We start from the raw sequence: 18,676 nt of genomic DNA on the forward strand, positions 1-18,676 counted from the left end.
TTAAGATCCGTTAGGTTTATATGTCAAATGTAATACTATGGTAGTATGATAAATTAATAAGCAAAACCTCTTCTTAAAGTAAAATGTGCCTGAGCTAAAAAAAAATAAAAAAATAAAAAAAATCTACAAATAAGTAAAGTAACTTGAAAAATAAAGTCAAATTTAAAGATGCATAACCTGGCTATCAAATCAGTCCATTTTGAGCAGTAAGACTTGAGAAAATTTAAGCAAGTTACTAACTTCAGTTTGAAACTGATGGACAGCTAAGTCTGCTGTCATTTAAAACAGTGTGTGCAACTTACATAATTAGTTTTAAGTAAAATCTTCATAATACTGCATCTGTTGTGCTCATGTTTATTTCAGATTCAATGTAAACTGATGATTTATGCACCTCTGAAGAGATACTACCTAAAAGGAAATCTTATAAAACGCTCATTGTTTTATGAATCTGAATTATTTTTGTTTATTTGTTTTTATATATTTGATATATTTGTTTGTATATTTGATGCTTTTGCAAGCACTCTACTTACAAGTTTAAGTCTTTGTGACCATGTTAACAGTGATGACCTAGTAGAGGCCTGTGGTGCTGCAAAACAGGAAGGGTAAAATAAACATAATGTGAAGATTGCTGTTAGTTGAATGAGCAGCGAAAACAGGAAATCTACCCACAAAACCTGCATGTTAAAACACACAGTAAGACCTGTGCAGAGCTTCTAATCTCCTTCATAGGGTGCCTGAGCATATGTGCAAGAGTGTGAGAATGCAATGTGACATCTTTTCAGCCTCTTAAGTTGTTATGAAGAAGATGGAGTTTGATTTATTGATGAAAGCATGATAAAGAAAGATGAGCTGCAAGAAACATTTTTTTATTCCTTTACACAAAGAAAGTACCTGCATTTGCAGCCTTTGTTTTGTAAACTGTGAGCTTTCTAAAATAATTGTATCTTTGTGCTCAAATGTAGCTCAATGATTTTCATTTTCATTAAAGGCTACAAAAGCGTAGAGCAGACACATGGGAATGTAGCATTTGCAATAACTGTCCTGTATTAGTATTTGTATCATCCCCAAAATCTTCTTGACCTCCATACAAGTAAGTTTCCATTTCTTTTGTTTCCAGTTACTTGCCTTGATAATTCCAAAGCCTTCTGGCTTTGCTCTTTGAGTATGCATATTTTGCATTAAATAATAATTTATATGAAGGTAGTTAGAGCTGTTATACTTTATTATACTTTATTATACTTTAATGATAAGAGAATCAGTCAAGAGTCAGTGTGGGACTTACATTGCTTCTCGTATCTTGAAACCCTCCCAAATTTGTAACAACTTAGTGAGCTTTTTGTTAGACCATGCCAAAGACATAATACTAGGAGGGTCTACTGAAGAACTGTGCCTCAACTTGAAAGCATATTCTTATGGAGACAAATAAAAGTCCAATTTTATGTTTAATAGCCTGAAAGATTCTGTTAAGCTGTTTCTGAAGACTTATGCACCCATACTGTTTTTAGTATACCACAGATATACCTGTGGATGTGGTATACCGCCGGGCTATACCATATTAATACCATTCAGCTGGTTGAAATGAGGCTTTTATTTGAAACTCTACTGTATTATGTTGCAGCTACAGGTCTTCATAATATAAAATTCTAAAACACACTGTACAGGCCTGAAAACTGCCTAAAAAGAGAAAATGTCTATCCTGAAAAGTTCCAATTATAAAGTCTTCCCTTTTTTTGGAAGAACAAACAAATTCTGAATGTAAATTTAAATGGATATCAAGAGTTCTTTGGTTTAATCCACCTAAAGATTTCTTAAGAATATGGAAATGCATTGTATTGTGGGCTAAATCAATTAGTAACTGGACAAATTAAGTACTAATAGAGACATTTAATGCTGAAGGGTGCACACTGATGGCCACAAGGTTTGCAAAATATTGTATGTGTTCCTTTTTATGTGTATCACAATGCCACGTTGTTAAAGCAAAATAGGTTTTTTCTTCATTACTCTTTAAAAGCATAAGGTTCCGGCGATTTCTAAAGACAGAACATTAATTTTCTTGGACTTCTGTTCTGATCTAGTGAGGCCAAATTCTGTATTCCTGTGTACTGTTTTACATAATAACAAGGCAGTTTTGCTGCAATTGCATATGCCACTGAAATATTCTCTCCTATTTTCTTTTCTTTTTTAATGAAAGAAACTTTCTGAGCAGCATATAGTATTTGGAAGTTGCTCTTGATCAGATAGTAGAATAATGATTACATTCTCAAGTAATTTTGAAAACTTTATTTTTTCCTGACCATTTGTGCACTTCTTGGATCATTAAAAAGGCAATGTGGTGTTTGAAAAAGAAATAGTTTTTTGCAGATTTCATGCCTTATTAAAGTTCTGTGAGTGATGGTCACTCCTCTGAAATCTCAGAGGCATTTGAAGTTTTGAGAACTTTGAGTTGTGTAAATACTAAATCCAAAAATATAACTACTTTTTTAATCAGTAACATCTTAAATGGCTGTTGGATTCAGATTTTTTACTTGAGTAGATTTAGATCAAATGATAATTTATTTTGTCTATTTTGCTTTTGTACTTCTTGATCAACAAGTTTGTATTTCAAGTTAGAATACTGGATTTGGAAAGTTATTTTGGGGGCAGTTGCATGACTTTTTTATGAAGTGTTTCTAAAAGCTGTTTTATGGAACTTTTAATATAATTGTGCACATATTATTGGCAAAATAATTGAGGTAATCAATACGTAACAAAGTTCAACATGGAACTAGACTGTATAAATGAAGAGCTTAACTGATTGAAAGGTTTTATTTGCTTTGTTATGCCGCTACCCGGGAGGTTAATTATGAAGTAATTATAATAAGGAAACCACACAATTTTTTTAAAAATTTATTTTAACAACGAATTTCAGAAAAAAATTATTTATTAATATGCTGAACTCTTTCATTAGCATTATTTTTAATAATATTTCCCAAGTGAGATCATACTCTCTTTGAGGTGTGGGCAGTGTCTGTAGAGTCTGGTCTCAGTAGCGGAGCTCTAATGGAATATGCCTTAAATAGTAGGCAAACAGGAACTGAGCCCACTGGGATAAGAGTCCACATCCTGTTGTTTGCTTGCAATGGTGGCAGACAACCAAACCTGAAAGTAGATTCAGCGGATCCTTCTGCTATGGATCTTGCCTTGCAGTTCCCTGGAGGGAGTAGAGAGGGTTCCTGAGACTAAGCATGTTGTTGGTACATTAGGTGGAGGCCAGAGTTAACTCCCAAGAGCCTTGCACAGCTCTTCTCCTGCTTCTGCCAGCAAATATCTGAAAACATCTCCTGAAGAGGCAGAACACCACCAACCCACCACTCCACCAAGTAATAGAGTCTTTTACAATACAGTAGTTTTCTGAGAAGTTTTTTCTCATGCTTCCTGTCCCAACTTCACAAAGCAAAATTCTCACACTCATCTTCATGTCTAAGAATGTTTTCTTGGCTTTTTTCCCATTGGAACCATCCCATGAACTATTAGTCACTCACCAGCAATATCGCTGAAATTGCTTAACATAAGATTCCTTCCCATCTTTTGGATACAGAACTATTGCGTGGACATCCTGTGGGATTTGCCTGGGCTCAGTTTAATTTCCTCCATCTTCCTGCCTGTGAAAAAGCAGTATTAGAGTTGATCCTACATTAAACATGGCAGAATTCCCACTGAAATGTCTTGTGTTTTGCCTGTGTAAAGACTATGCTGTGCCTATTTATGGTCACTTTTCAGTGCACAGTCTTTTTTCCTTTATTAGTGAAAGCAAACAGCTGCTGTTTGAATGTGACCTTTCACAAAAAACTTCACCAGAGCTCCAGAATCCTTTGCTGTGGGAATTACAGAAAAAATACTTTGATAAACTCAAACATGCAGAAATCAAATTGTTCTCCAGCAGCTCTGTGCTAATAAGAAACAATTGCTGGGAGAAATCTATATAGTAAATACTTCTGTACCTTTTCTTACTTCTAACAAACTTTACTTTATTCTTTACTGATAAAATGTATTTCTTAAGAAAAGACATTTTAGAGTAAATGGACAAATAAATAATCACTGCAGGAAACAAAAGATTTTTTAAAATTGCTTTTAAGCTAAAAATACAATACTTAATTTAAAATGACTATGTCTTTTGTATCATACCTTACAAATACTCAAAGTATTAAGAAAGAAAATTAATGTTTCCCTACTTCTTAGTGAAGTACAATCCCGTTTTTCATATATGTGGGTATTTAAATAAGGCTTCTATATTGCAGTACCGTTGTGCCCTTACATGACGCATCAGTAGAGCTAGTTTTGTTTGCTAAGTTATACAAGCAAATGGGATGCCAGTTTGGATTTTCAAAACTTAATCTTGGTGTGAAGTCATTCTTCGGATCCCAGTGATGCTCCCATTCCTTAAGTGGAGACACACTGGGGTTGGTCTTTCAGCCCAGCAGCTAATTACCAGGGCTGCAAACCCTGTGCACCCTATGAGGGAGCCTCCTCATCTGGTTCAAAGTTTCTCAGGATGAGCTTTTATTTCCTTTGCACAAAATCTCTATTTTATTGTGTTTTAGGAAGATTTAGCAAGGTCTGTCAAGGGAAATGTCACTTTTTGAGAGAAAAGAGAGCTTTTTCAATGGAGGCAAACACAGATCAAGTAGAAGAGGGGACAAGGGGAAAACTGAATGTGGACTAAACCGTCTGTGATTTATGTTTTTTATTGTCTGGTCCATTCTGCAAAGTAGGCCAAGAAAAGCTTGGTGATGATTGTAGAGAGAGAGACATTATTCTTATTTTTGCTTACCTCTTGGTGATAAAATACTGTAAGTTTTTGGTTTTGTTTTTTGGTTTGGGTTGGGTTTTTTTACATCCCTTTTGCTGTGGCAACTGCTTTATTCCTGCTTATCAGCAACATATATACTTAAGACTTGTAAAACTTACTGTCTTCTAAGGTTGAATTTTGGGTTTCAACTAGAGGGGAGCAACAGAATCAGTCATAAGAAAAGCAGTAATGAAATTGCCCATTTTCAACTTTTCCTGTTTAGTTTCTCTACCATGAGCAACAGCACTGTACCTAATGCTAATGACTATTAGCAGCTAAGCAGGGAATACATAACACATAGTTTATTCATACAGTGTATTTGCAGATTTATATTTATTTTGAAAACTATTTTGCTACTGTATTATTATTATTCAATTCTAGACTTTTTAAAAATTTTATCTTCACTTGCATGAAATCTGTTGATTTCTGTGTTTCTGAAAACTATAAAAATGTGCAAAATTAAATAACTCTCATTTGGCCATATTGTACCCCTATAAAAAAAATATATATATATGTAACTGTGCAGCTGAGAAGTAAAACAGAAACAGTTTTTATAGTCTGTTTTTGAGAAGCAAAGTACAGAGAGCACTGGAGTCCATAGAGTAGATGTATTAATATTGAGCAGGTAGTATTAGTAGGATGGGGATTAGCTTCTGTCTTTTTTGACAGGTGCGGTGAGCTGTCTGTTGATTCTGTATGATACCTGTGTGCATGAGACAGTTCTGTCAGGCTTCCTTCCTTTTTTAAAGTGATGTTTCAAAGGTAATATTTATAATATATTAGATTATATATTATTGTATTATAATAATAACAATTGTGCTATTTTTTGGTTTGATTGTGATGCCCCCTTTGTCTTGTGGGTGAAAGAGTACATTGATCTTTGATCTTACTAAACTTTTGTGTTGAGGAGCAGTTGTATTGAGCATCCAGCCACTAACAGATTTCTTCAGGTACTTAGTTAATTACTGAGGGAATGTGGAAATAAGCAAACAAAGCTGTAGTTTTATTTACTATATGATATAGCATTTCCCGTTGGTCAGTTTAGGTCAGCTGTCCTGCCTCTGTCCTTTCCCAGCTTTTTGCCCACTACCATCTGGCTAAAAAAGCCTTTGCATCTGAACTTTTCAGTGAAAGTGAAGAGTTGTTATGATACTATGTTATCATATGACAAATTCTACTAGTTTTAAATATATTTATTAATCTTTTCTTTTTTTCTAAATTGGTCCCTTCATCTGGAAAAAAATAATAAAAATAGTGAGAAAAAGAAAATTTACTTGTTTTCAGTGGCAGTGAGGGGGTTAGGGAAACAAAACAAAAAGCCTAAACCAAAACAAAAGAGAGAAGACAGAAATGGATACACATGCCTGTGATTGTTCCTTTTGTAATTGTTCCTTCTAGCTGCCACATTTGCGTTAGCAGAGCTAGATCAAGAACAGAGTATGGCATTTTTTTCTACACAGATGACCATGACAGATGGAAGTTGATGCCACCAGACACTGTCAGTTACTTTTTACTCCTGTTCAGGTCATTGGGTTGTTTGTGAAAATGAACAGTCCAGTCCTTCAGTGAAATAATACAGTGGGACAGTCCACCTTCAGTGGTGTCAGTATAGGAAGGAGCAGTTTGGCTTAGTATCTTCTGTAGCCTCCTTTTTAGTGCACATCAGTTTCTTCAAGAGTGCTTTAATGGGTTTGTTTGAAGTCCCTGGGTTCTTGTTCGTATATGGAGAAAGACTTAAGTGCTTCAAGTCAGAAGCACTGAGTAGCATTTAGGCAGTTTATGTCTGAAGTTACCAAATGCCAAGGATAATGTCTACCTTCCTCCCAAACACGGTCTCTAGGGAAGCAGTCCATCTCTTCCTTTTACACAAAGAGGCCAGAGTTCAGAGTATTTCTCTGTTGTGTAGGAGAAAATCTCCTGTTCGTTCTTCTTTCTGAGGTGTGTCAGATCTGGCTGGGATGAAGTTAACTTTCTTCATGGCAGCCTTGTGCCAAAATACAGGTGCTGTGTTTTGGATTTGTGGGTAAAAGTGTTTGGTAACACACCAGTGTTTTGGCTGTTGCTGAACAGTGCTTGCATGGTCTCAAAGCTTTCTCCATGTCTCATTCTCCACCCACCAGTGAGTAAGGTAGTGGGCAAAAAGCTGGGAAGGGACATAGCCAGGACAGCTGACCTGAACTTATCAAAGTGAGTTGCCATACTGTATAGCATCATGCTCAGCAAGCAATAAAACTGAGGAGGCAGAAGAAGAAGGAAGGGTGATGTCTTCCAAAGAGACTGTTGCTGAAAGACAAGGTGAGCCTTGGTCTGCTTGTGGGAGGTGATGAGCCATTGCCTTTTTCTCCCTTTCCTGTATTCACATAGTGAGCTGTCTTTATCTTGATCTATGACTTTTCTTGCTTTCTTGCTCTTCCTGTTCTCTCCCCCATCCCACCAAGGAGGGTGTAGGGAGTGAGACGGTAGCTGTGTGGGTGCTTGGCTGCTGTCCAGGGTCAATCCACCATGTGAGGGAAGGAATTTGTGTATTTGCTACATCAGCCAAGTATAGGCTTTTCAGAGACTAAGGGAAGCTTACTATCCTATTCCAGTTTGCATGAGAGAATTAAGAGACTGAGTTAGAAAGTGAGAAAAAGGGTAAGCATTCCTATATCTTCAGACAGTTGGGAGATAAAGAGGCCAGGTGGTTAGGTCAACACTGTCATACATGTTGATATTTTAAGCACAGAACATGCTGTATTCACAATAACTGATTCATCAGTGGGGTGGAAAGGGACCTGATGAGGTTCAACAAGAGCAAGTGCAGAGTCCTTCACCTGGGGAGAAATAACTGCATGCACCAGTACAGGTTAGGGGCTGACCTGCTGGAGAGCAGCTCTATGGAAAAGGACCTGGTTGTGCTGGTGGACAGCAGGCTGGCCATGAGCCAGTAGTGTGCCCTTGTGGCCAAGGAGGCCAACATTATCCTGGGGTGCATTAAAAAGAGCGTGGCCAGCAGGTCGAGGGAGGTTCTTCTCCCCCTCTACTCTGCCCTGGTGAGGCCACATCTGGAGTACTGATTCCAGCTCTGGGCTCCTTGGTTCAAGAGGGACAGGGATCTTCTGGAGAGAGTCCAGCGGAGGGCCACAAAGATGATGAGTGGCCTGAAGCATCTGCCTTACGAGAAGAGGCTGAGAGAGCTGGGACTCTTCAGCCTGGAGAAGTGAAGGCTGAGAATGGATCTTATCAATGTCTATAAATATCTGAAATGTGGGGGCCAAATGGATGGGGCTGGGCTTTTTTCAGAAGTACCCTGTGACAGGACAAGGGGCAATGGGCAAAAACCGGAACACCGAAGGTTCCAGACAAACTTAAGGAAAAACTTTACTGTGAAGGTGTTGGAGCACTGGGACAGGCTGCCCAGGGAGTTTGTGGAGTCTCCATCTCTGGAGATGTTCAGAACCTACCTGGACGCTTTCCTGTGTAACCTGGTGTAGGGATCCTGCTTTGGCAGTTGGGTTGGACTAGATGATCTCCTGAGGTCCCTTCCAACCCCTACGATTCTGTGATTGGGCAGTGTGTCTGGATTCTGCTACTTTGGTGTTAGAAAGGAGGCCATAGTTAAGTTACATTCTAAGTGACTGCATTTTAGATGGAATGAGATTTAAATCTCTCACCAGTCCTCATTTCCTTCCCAGGCTAGACTGAAGTCTCTGCCGTGCTGTGCATTATGTCTTACATACGTCTTTCAGCAGAGGTTGTTCCTTCCAGTCCTGTTTTTAGGTGTCCTGCTGTCCTTATGCTGATGTGTAGACATAAAGCAATGTCTATACATGTGTGGGAGATTAAGGTTGTGTGTGGATTCACATTATGAGTTTAATAGGTTATGATTGCTATATTTAAGTCCTTTTTCGAGATTTGTCCTTCAGTCTCTAACAAATAAATTAATGGGTCATAGGAAAAATTAAGAAAATAATTGCTACTTCTAAAATGTAAAAAATCATTATTTTTATTTCTACTTTTTAAAACAATATTTCTGTATTGGAATAATAGCTGATATGCCTCATAAGCACTGTGGAGACAGCTTATTTACATTTTCCGTTCTGTATTTAGTAGGAACAGGAGTCATCATTTGCATTTTTGAAGCATATATTTAGTGAAGCAGTAAAAGAAAATTGACTTAAGAGAAAGTTATTGCTAGTATTTGCCTTTCTTTTTAAACTTACTTGAACTTTATTCACTAGCAGTGGGATACAGGGGAATTTCCAACCAGAATGAGTAATCATTTTCTCTTAAAACTTGCAAGCAAAAGAACTGTAAAAGGATCTGAGATAAGATTCTACCAATAACAAGTGCAACTGCTGGTTTCAGAACATTTTGGCGTCTCATGAGGGGTTTTTTATTTTTAATTTTCCATTTCATTATAAATGGGGGCATACTCACCAGAAGTGTTGGCAGAGAGGAAGTAGTGGGTGTGTCAGAGTCATCTTGAAACCAACAGGTGGCATAGCTTACGGTTGTACAAAAATCTTTAGTTTCAAGTGAAATGTAACATGCAGAAGGGCAAAGAAGACAGTATCTTTCTGTTTGTTTCAGACTGCTCCTACAATGTAAAATCCATCTGCGGGCTTTGCAGACTGTTTGGCAAGAACTTTCCAGATGAGGCGTTTCTCACCCTTAGTGTTTAAGGGATGGAGTATAGAAGAATGTACAAGAGAGAGAAGGTAGACTACAGAACATAGCTCTAAATAACAAGAAGCTTTCAGAAAATAATCTGTTTCTTTTTATCATCCTTTGCAGAGGTAGCAGTAATTTTAAAATCACTAAAGCAAAACCCTGAGGGCTGATAAAGGCAGGATCAAGGAGGAAAGGAGGGAACCCCTCCCTCAATGCTGCAGTGTGTTCTCTAAACAGGGAGGTACACATGCGTGCACCAGGTAGGAAGCTGCATGGCTGCATGAAGCCTCCCAAGTGTAGCTGTGAGCCATGCAGTAGAGACTGTGTGCCAAGGAGATGGTGTGGCATGGCCAGCTATATGGGATTACTGTAAGCTGGCACTAGAAACAAAACACAGGGCTTGACATGTAGACTACTGGTGGCCATTGGGGTTTCTGCTGCCTGCAAGGGGTTTATTGTGGGTTTTTGTAGAGGAACTGATTTACTGTAGTTCATGGGTTTCTTTGAGTCCCCGGGGACATTTCACAGAGATGACGAGGGTTGGCTGTGGAGTCAATAGGAAGGTAAATTGAATTAATTCTGGGGAGAGAGAAGGATGGGTTTGAGAGGACTTGGGTAGAGGAAGTTTTGGCTGATGCATTTGGAAATCTCAACTCTCTGGTGTTGTTAGTAGCGAACATCTGTCCTTTTCCTACTGAATCCATTTGGAGAGCAGTAGGTTCCTCACCAACAAGGAAAGACTGTTGTAGCGCACAAAATTTGCCTAGGATCTTCTGGTTTTAATTCATGAGGTTGCTAAGCCATTGTTACTGTTTTGGTACAATGATCACCCTCTGAAACAGATGGGAAAGAGAAGAGGAAATGTGACTTTCTGGTTTTGTTTAAAATGTCTATAAACTTGTTAGTAATATGCAAAGCAAGTTCAGGGCATGAAATATCTGGGAAATGTGCCAATGTGTAATCACACTTGATGTCTATAACACTGGTGACTGAGTTGAGTAGCTTGAATTCAGACTGAAGATCTCACTTCAAATTACTGTTATAATTACATGGCTAATGGTAACGTAGTAAGGCCACTGGCAGTATACCATGAATTTTGGCACAGTAACAGTAATACAGTTCAGTTTTTGCTTAGAGGCTTTAATCAAGAAAGTGACAAGTATTTCCTTTCCTTTTAAAAGAAATTTTCTAAATGCATTTACACAGCCTTTTTTTCTTACAGTTCAGTGAACTGGCTAGCTGATTTGTTTCAGGATTGTCATAATTCCTTTTTTTCTTTATTTGATTTGTAACAGCAGTAATAACAGCAGACACCTATGTGCTGAATGCCTCTGTTGATACATTTTAAAATTCATGAAACCCACAGAAAGAAATTAAAACAAGTTATACAATGGAGAGGACACATCACACGTCTCTAGATTTTTTTTGCAAATACTAGCCAGTCATGATCAAGTCTTTTGTCATATCTCTTTTTACTCCTTTCTGAAATATGTAGTAGAAAAGAGAAGTTGATGCAGAAAGCTGTCATATCAGCAAATCTTGGAGGAAGGGAAGCTAAAGACAGGAAATCTTTCTGAAGGAAAAATATCCATTAATCTTCTTGCTTGAAAACCACTGGAATTTCTGTTGGGAAGTTATTGCTTGTAAAATCAGTAGTGGGATCTGCAGCCTTTCACATAGGTGGCATATATTTGTTTCTGACCAAATATAGCAGTGACTGAAAACAGGTTTTTTTGGTCTAGTGCGTGTCACTGTGAAGCCAGCTGGTGTGCTTGGCAGAACTCCAGTCATGTCTCATTGCTGATAATTAGCATTTTGGTTGGCTTTTTTTTTGCAGTGAAGCTAGAGCTTAATAGGATTTGAAAAGGGAGCAAGACTTGTTCTTTAAAGGCCGTGCATGTGGACTTCTGTGTATTGTTTTAAGTGTGCTTTTTATATTTAATGGACTTTGTGAGGCAGTCTCTCACTTCTGAGCTCTACATTAAATTGTGATGCAGCAAATTTTTTTAGTTCAATCACGTTCTTCAACGGATGCTTGCACTTGCTTCAGTGAATGCTTTTTAACTGTTCAAAGGTTTTGTGGAATCTTGATCCTAAGGAGTAACTTCTGCCTCCTTATTTTACTGAACTAGTTTACTTTTATTCGTATGATCCCTGGCTCTTCTGATTGGTTCATTCAGTGACAGCTGTGGGATTGATTATGGTAAAATCAATAGATTTTCATAGAATCATAGAATGGCTTGGTTTGGAAGGGACCTTACAGATCATCTAGTTCCAACCCCCCTGCTGTGGACAGGGTTGCCAGTCACTAGATCAGGCTGCCCAGGGCCCCATCCAACCTGGCCTTGAATGCCTCCAGGGATGAGGCATCCTCAACTTCTGTGGGCAACCTGTTCTGGTGCTTCACCACCCTCTGGGTAAAACATTTCCTCCTAATATCTAACCTAAATCTCCCCTCTCTTAGTTTAAAACCATTTCTGCTTGTCCTGTCACTATCTACCCATGTAAAACGTCGCTCTCCCTCCTGTTTATAAGCTCCCTTCAAGTACTGGAAGGCCGCAATGAGGTCTCCCCAGAGCTTCTCTTCTCCAAGCTGAACAAACCCAGCTCCCTCAACTTTTCTTCATAAGAGTGATTAATCTGCTCTGGTTCATTGCATTGATCAAATTTAAGGGTCTGTAGTAGATATTTTATATAATAATCTCTAAAAGGAAAACTTCAGATTGTATTGATTAAATCCAAAGAGGTCAGATTTTCTTTTGTATAATTGGAGTTAGTCTAACAAGTAACATAGCATTGAATATGTTGTTTTGCTGTATCTATCCAAAGCTGATGATCCAGAGACATTATTGACTTCAGCCTTCAAGGGGAGTTGGGCTCAAGCTGAAAGCAATTTTAACCTGTTTATCAGTGCAATGAGCAAAGAGCTTCATGAACATACTCAGTTCAAAAGCTACATTTTTCAACATCAGTTTCAGTATCGGTGCCATTAATTAAATGCTTCATGGTACAGGGCGTAGTCCTCATCCTGGGATCATCTTTATAAATTTTGCCTGTTGCAGGGACACAGAATATAATATTCCACAGCAGAATGTTCCATAGTTCTGTCTGTAGACTTATTTCTTTAGAATAGATGTAACTGTTCATATAAGGTGTTAGAAAATGGTCTCTCAAGAATACAGAGCTGTGGAATAGAAGTTCTGGGGAACAAATAAATTATTCCATGGTTTTCTGAAGTGACAAAGATACAATTTAAGAATTCAAGTCAGTCCTTCCATTACTGTGTTCCTAATTCCTTAATATACTTAGTGGTCACACTGCATTTTATTCTTATTGCTTATATATTTGGAGGTTTTTTACTTTCTGAAAAAAATATTTGCGTTATTTTGAAAAGGCAGAAAATTAGCATGATTGAGAGTCAAAATATAAGCTTAAGCTGTAAGTGTCTTAAAAACTTGAAAATCCCAGTGAAGTAAAATACCTGTCTTCTATGACTGCCTTCTCATTTTGCTGGTAGAAATGTTGTTTTTTTCTATACACAACACATTTTATTTTGTTTGTCATTTTTCCATACTTTCACTCTCTGTTTTGCCTTATTTCCCTCACCTCCACATATGTTTCTGTGTGTGAAAGAGTTTGGTAGGTAGTCTTATTTTACTGAACAGAAAATTAGTTGTGAAGGCAAAGGTAGTTCCTTCTCTAAAACCAATAAAATACTCTTGTGCCCTCTGTAATTTGATGATCTCTTCACCTCGTTTGTCCCTTTGCTTCATCATTTCTGTTTAATCCAAACTAATTCCAGTACTCTTTTTTAGAGTGAAATAAGTACAATATACATCAGATGAAAAAAGCAATTGAATTGCTTTTTTCCCTCTAAATCATACTTACATTTCTGGCCTCATTTACTTAAAATGCAATTGCTTTCTTTTGCTTACTGTTATAACTGTTTTGTTAGGATTGGGCCCAGTGTGCTTTCCAGAATGGAAATCCAACACTATTTTTTCTGCCAAAGTTTTTCATTTGCAGTATCAGTATGCTTAACCTTTGTAAGCATTATTTGCTTGTGTTGAGCTGTTGATTGGGGAATGGAGATGTAGTGGTGCTCCAATCTTTAGTCTCTAAAAATTGGTATAGAAGTCTGATTTGGTTAACCAGTTATGGTGAGTTTAGAGGTGTTTACATATTCCCTAATGTATGTTTAATCACAAAGGAAAACTGTAGCTCAGCACTAGTTAAAGTTACTGGTCTGCAGACTTGTGTTCATCTGGAGTAGCAGAGACATGCTCTAATTGAAGCACATTAGCACAAGTGTATAGGCAAAGCAGCACAGAGCCTTTCTGCCATTATGCTTAGCATATTCACTAGTCATGAGCATAAGCATTAACTCAAATTCTCTTAAGTTATTGCTGTCTGCAGTTGTGAGTGACAGAGAACTGTGGCTATTATCACTAGCTATTATGGAGGTCTGTAAGATTGGATGATAGAAGTGACCTACCAAGTAACAGACTCTCTCACTGAGAAAAGTTTTGCTGGTTATTTTGTGCCTTTCCCCTTGGTCATAAAAGACAGCCAGGTAGTGAAAGCTTGGACTTTCTCACAAGCCTGCAGATCATTGAAAGCAGTGAGCTTAACTGTCACAAACTAATTGTTTATGAAGGTCCAACCAGGTATTTCTTTCCAGTTGTGTTGTAGGAAGTTGGGAGATACTTTTATAACAGAGGGTATAGCATTAATGAAAAGGTGTCATGAGAAAAGATTCCTGTTAGATTATGTGGATGACACCCAATCCCTACTGAAACAAATCAGAATACACCTATGAACTTCCATATAACTGAGATTGCACCTTTTGCTATAACCTGGCCCTTAAAGGGATAGCATTTGGAGCAGGAAGAAAGTAGAGAAGAAAGTAAAAGCTTTCTAAATTAGTACATCGACAAGTCACAGAAAAGTTCTGAATGGGAACACCCCTCAGCTTGTGTCTGTGGTTTGTAGCTAAACACATAGGAAAATAGTTTATTTTCTGTGAATTCAGGCACAAAGAATGAAACAAAGGAAAGAGGATGACTATCAAGTTATGGCACATAGTTGCTTGGATTTGGTATTCAAATGTCGGTTCTATGTTTTTTCCTAGTACATCAAATGTTTTTTCTTTTGTGCTGTTTTCTCATCATTGCTATTTTACCTTACTACAGACTTTTTTTTTTTTTTTAATTAGCTTAGAAGGGACCTCAAAAGATCATCTAGTCCAATCCCCCTGCCGGAGCAGGAACCTAAACGAAATTACACAGGAAGGCGTCCAGGTGGGTCTTGAATGTCTCCAGAGAAGGAGACTCCACAACCTCCCTGGGCAGCCTGTTCCAGTGCTCTGTCACCCTCACCATAAAGAATTTTTTTCTCACGTTTAAGCGGAACCTCCTGTGTTCCAGCTTACACCCATTGCTCCTTGTCCTATCGTTGGGCATCACTGAGAAGAGCCTGGCTCCATCCTCCTGACATTCACCCTTAACATATTTATAAACATGAATGAGGTCACCCCTCAGTCTCCTCTTCTCCAAGCTAAAGAGACCCAGCAAGCAATATTGTGCTGCTGTATTTTCATACTTAGCAGATGCTTTTCCTGTTGAGGTAATTTTCAAAAAGATAATTAAAGCTGCCTTGGAAGTAGATCACACTAGAGCAGTGGTGCAAAGCAGAATAGTCTCCTACACCAGGGAAGCTGAACCATTTTATTTTAAGACAGGTGAAAGTGAGCTTTACTATACTCTTAATTATTTTGCTGTGGTCAGTAAAGCCTATACTCACAGTGGTTAAAATTATCTTCAGTGGTGGCTACACTGAATAGCAGCCTGTTGGCTGTACTCTCATTTAGCTCTGGCAATGCAAGGTATGTAACGTGACTGCAATCACCATTGATATCATTGGTCTTTTCTTTCCCTGTCTAAGGAAGATTGCCAGGCAGAGTCCAGACTCTGAAGTGGTCCTTGAAATCTGCTTTATAAACAAGAATTTAAGGAGTAAAGGGAAAAAAAAAAAAGCCCAAATGAAAAACAACATTAATGTAGTGAATTAAGTTTGCTAAAAAGCAAATGACAATTTTGGAGAGTGTTTCAGCTCTTCATAAAGTGCGTTATTTTATTGAAATGGATTTTGTGTATACTATTACAAAATACATTGAAAACTGTAAAGTAGATCTTATGCAAAACACTCATCAATGTTTCTGAGCTGGCTGTCACAATCTCAGTGGTTTTGTTCACACTTTAGTTCTTTCACAGCCTCCTGCCCAAGGCATATCTCAGTGAGGAAAGGACAAATAATGCATTTTTAATTAATTCATTCACATAAATTGAGAGGTCAGTTGAAGTGGTGTTCATATCATTGATGTGATTAATCCCACTGAAGACGTGAAAGCACTAGCAAAGGCTTTATTCTTTCTGAGTTTGAGGAAGTTATTTTAACTAACAACTTCCAGAGAAAGCACATGCTGGGTCCAAGAACATAGAAGTGACTCTTTAAGTAGATCCCTTTCTAGCCTGTGGTCTTACTGGTGCCAGGTGCCAACGCAAAGGCTTAGAAGAAAAGTTAGAAACAGAGGAAATGTCAAGCATTTACTCTGTGATATGTGATATTTATTCTGTAATCATGCTGATAGTAGTACAGTCCATTTTTATAAATGTAAAGGTGTCTTGCTAGATACAGGTGAAAGTCTGGTGGTTTTCACTGTAGGTTAGGTGATATTTTGATCTGTCAGAAACAGGCTACAACTGGCAAAGGATATAGTGATTCACGTTTGTGTGGTTTCAACAATGCTATGTAATTACCTGCTTACCTCCTTCACTTGCAGCCACTCATTCCCACAGTTTGACCAGTACAACTGTATGCGTGGCTGCTGTTTATCTGAACCAGCAGAATGACCAGGTTTAAGTTTCTAAATACCCATTTTTATTTCTTTAGAGTAGTAACAAACTTTACATTGAATCAGGCTTGGGAGAAGTGTTTCACCAGTAATAAGCTGTCGCTATTTTAATGAAGTTTTATTTTTAAAGATGGGGAATGTAAAACAGTATTGGTGGTGGATTTTTTTAAGGTACCAATGTGAGCTATGTGCTGGAATCCAGTTCAGTTCCTATGTTCCTTCTGCACCTACCCACCATTTGCCCCTTTGAAAACTCTCTGCAGCTTCTAACCCCACAACCAGACCTGTTTCTGCTGGCTCAGGAAAACTCTTCCATAGCTTCAATTGGATCTGTGTACTGTTGAGTACAAAACAAAACTTTTTAAAATGATTAGTGTAAGATTTTGCTTTTTTGGAGACTGCCATTAGCAAACAGAAAGCTTTACACACTCACAAGTAAGGTAATTAAAGCTTCACTTTGTTTCTTCCTGAAAGTTACATTCTTAACATCTTATGTTTATTATTTCCATTTCCTTTCTATTTAGACAAGCAATCTGTGAAGTAATCACTAGGCCAATCAAATATTCAGTGGAGGGCTGACTTGATGAGGTGAATTGGATGCTGCAAGAGGTCAAAATTTATAGCAAGAAACGGTTCCCTTATCTGGCTGAGGAGGTTAACAACAGTTTGCTATCATTTGCAGGCCTTGTGACTTCTTGTTAGGGATAAAGCCTCAACTAAGAAGCTTAGTTGGACAGCTGTTCTTCAACACTGTGTTAAATAAAATCTTACTTCTCTTCTAGGTGGAATAAACATGTGCCAAAACATTGTCATCATTTATGTTCTCAGTTTAGAAAGAAGGAAGATTTTCCTTTTTTAATAGCATAAAATGAATGCATAATTGATAAAGTAAGTTTACAGGATTATTCACATGAAGTTGTATGAGAGTTTCATAATGTACTTTTTCTTTCTTTTCAGCTATTGGCTAACAAACAAGGTCCACATTAAACGACCCAGCACTGGTCTCCTCATGTATACGCTTGCCACCAGATTTTGTGACGAAATTCATCTGTATGGATTCTGGCCATTCCCAAAGGATTTACATGGCAAACCAGTCAAGTATCATTATTATGATGATCTGAAGTATAGGTACTTTTCTAATGCCAGTCCTCATAGGATGCCATTAGAGTTTAAAACATTGTATGTATTACATAACAGGGGAGCTCTTAAATTAACGACAGGGAAATGCATAAAAGCATAAAGCAATAAAGTACATGTACAATAAGAACTACAGAATACACACTTCATCATAAAGATGTTCTGGAATGGCAGTGGGATCCCAGTGAGGATATGTTTCGATACCCACTAAGCCATCGGAAAAAGGAATTTTATCAGAAGTACATAACCAGCTATTATACCTATAAAGTGCTATATCACTAAGCTATCTTGACTGCAAGGGTTCAAGTAAGTGCCAGTTTAACTAAGAACAAAGCTTGAATGTATACTCAATGGTGTTTACAGGATCTAGTGACAGATTCATCATGAATTAAAGAAGAATACAGCCTCCTTACTGACTTGCCACTGTGGTCAAACAGCCCAGAGAAGAAATCCCCAGTGGGTGGAATATTTTCTTGAGCAAGTAAACCAGGCTTTGGCAGAAACTATCATGATGGAATTGAGTAGAGAAAGTGAAGTCCCCGAGATCAAACAAATCAGTAAATGCCTTCAGTCAGAGGACTGTTTCTGATCTTGTATTATAACCTCAGCTTTTGTTGCTTTTTTTCTTATTGCTGTTCGTTGGGTTTTGCTGCTTTTGAGTATTGGAACCCTTAAAGGATTTTGAGGATGTTATGAATAATTAAAAGTATATATCATATGGAATTGTCTTAGGAAAAAAAATTGTAACAGTGGGAGGGTAGAGGGAAACATCAAATATTTTATCAATTGTTATTGTGTTGTATCCTGCTGTCACACAACCCTTAACATCCCAATTGATTTTCTAGCTACCACTGTCAATACGTTCAGATTTGAAGACATAGGAGAAGGTGCCCTTATTTTTGGTACCAAAGATTACTCTGATACATATTTTTTTTCCTTTCCTTGAAGAAATGTTGTAGATTTAGTATGATGTTTCTTTGTTGTTGAAGGGAACGTATTCTTTATGTTTAAATTTTTGAATTAAGCATCTAAAGCAAAGCCTCTTTACTGACTTTGTATATAGAATTTCATTCTTCAGAAAAATCTGCAGGACTAAAGAAATTATTTCATACATTCAAATATATATATATATTTAAATATATATA

The 18,676-nt window shown here is 37.6% G+C and overlaps 1 protein-coding gene across 1 annotated transcript in view; it reads left to right on the forward strand.

Annotated features, from left to right (window-relative positions):
- Nucleotides 1-18,120, forward strand: part of ST8SIA4 (ST8 alpha-N-acetyl-neuraminide alpha-2,8-sialyltransferase 4) — a 44,482-nt gene extending 26,362 nt beyond the window's left edge. Inside the window, exon 4 of the mRNA XM_010165763.1 lies at nucleotides 17,352-18,120. Within this exon, the coding sequence (XP_010164065.1) occupies nucleotides 17,352-17,634 (283 nt within the window). The 3' untranslated portion in view covers nucleotides 17,635-18,120. The remainder of the gene's footprint in view (nucleotides 1-17,351) is intronic.
- Nucleotides 18,121-18,676: the final 556 nt, after the last annotated feature.

The sequence above is a fragment of the Antrostomus carolinensis genome, unplaced genomic scaffold, assembly GCF_000700745.2.
Source record: "Antrostomus carolinensis isolate BGI_N321 unplaced genomic scaffold, ASM70074v2 scaffold1624, whole genome shotgun sequence".
In the NCBI taxonomy this organism is placed as follows: Eukaryota; Metazoa; Chordata; class Aves; order Caprimulgiformes; family Caprimulgidae; genus Antrostomus; species Antrostomus carolinensis.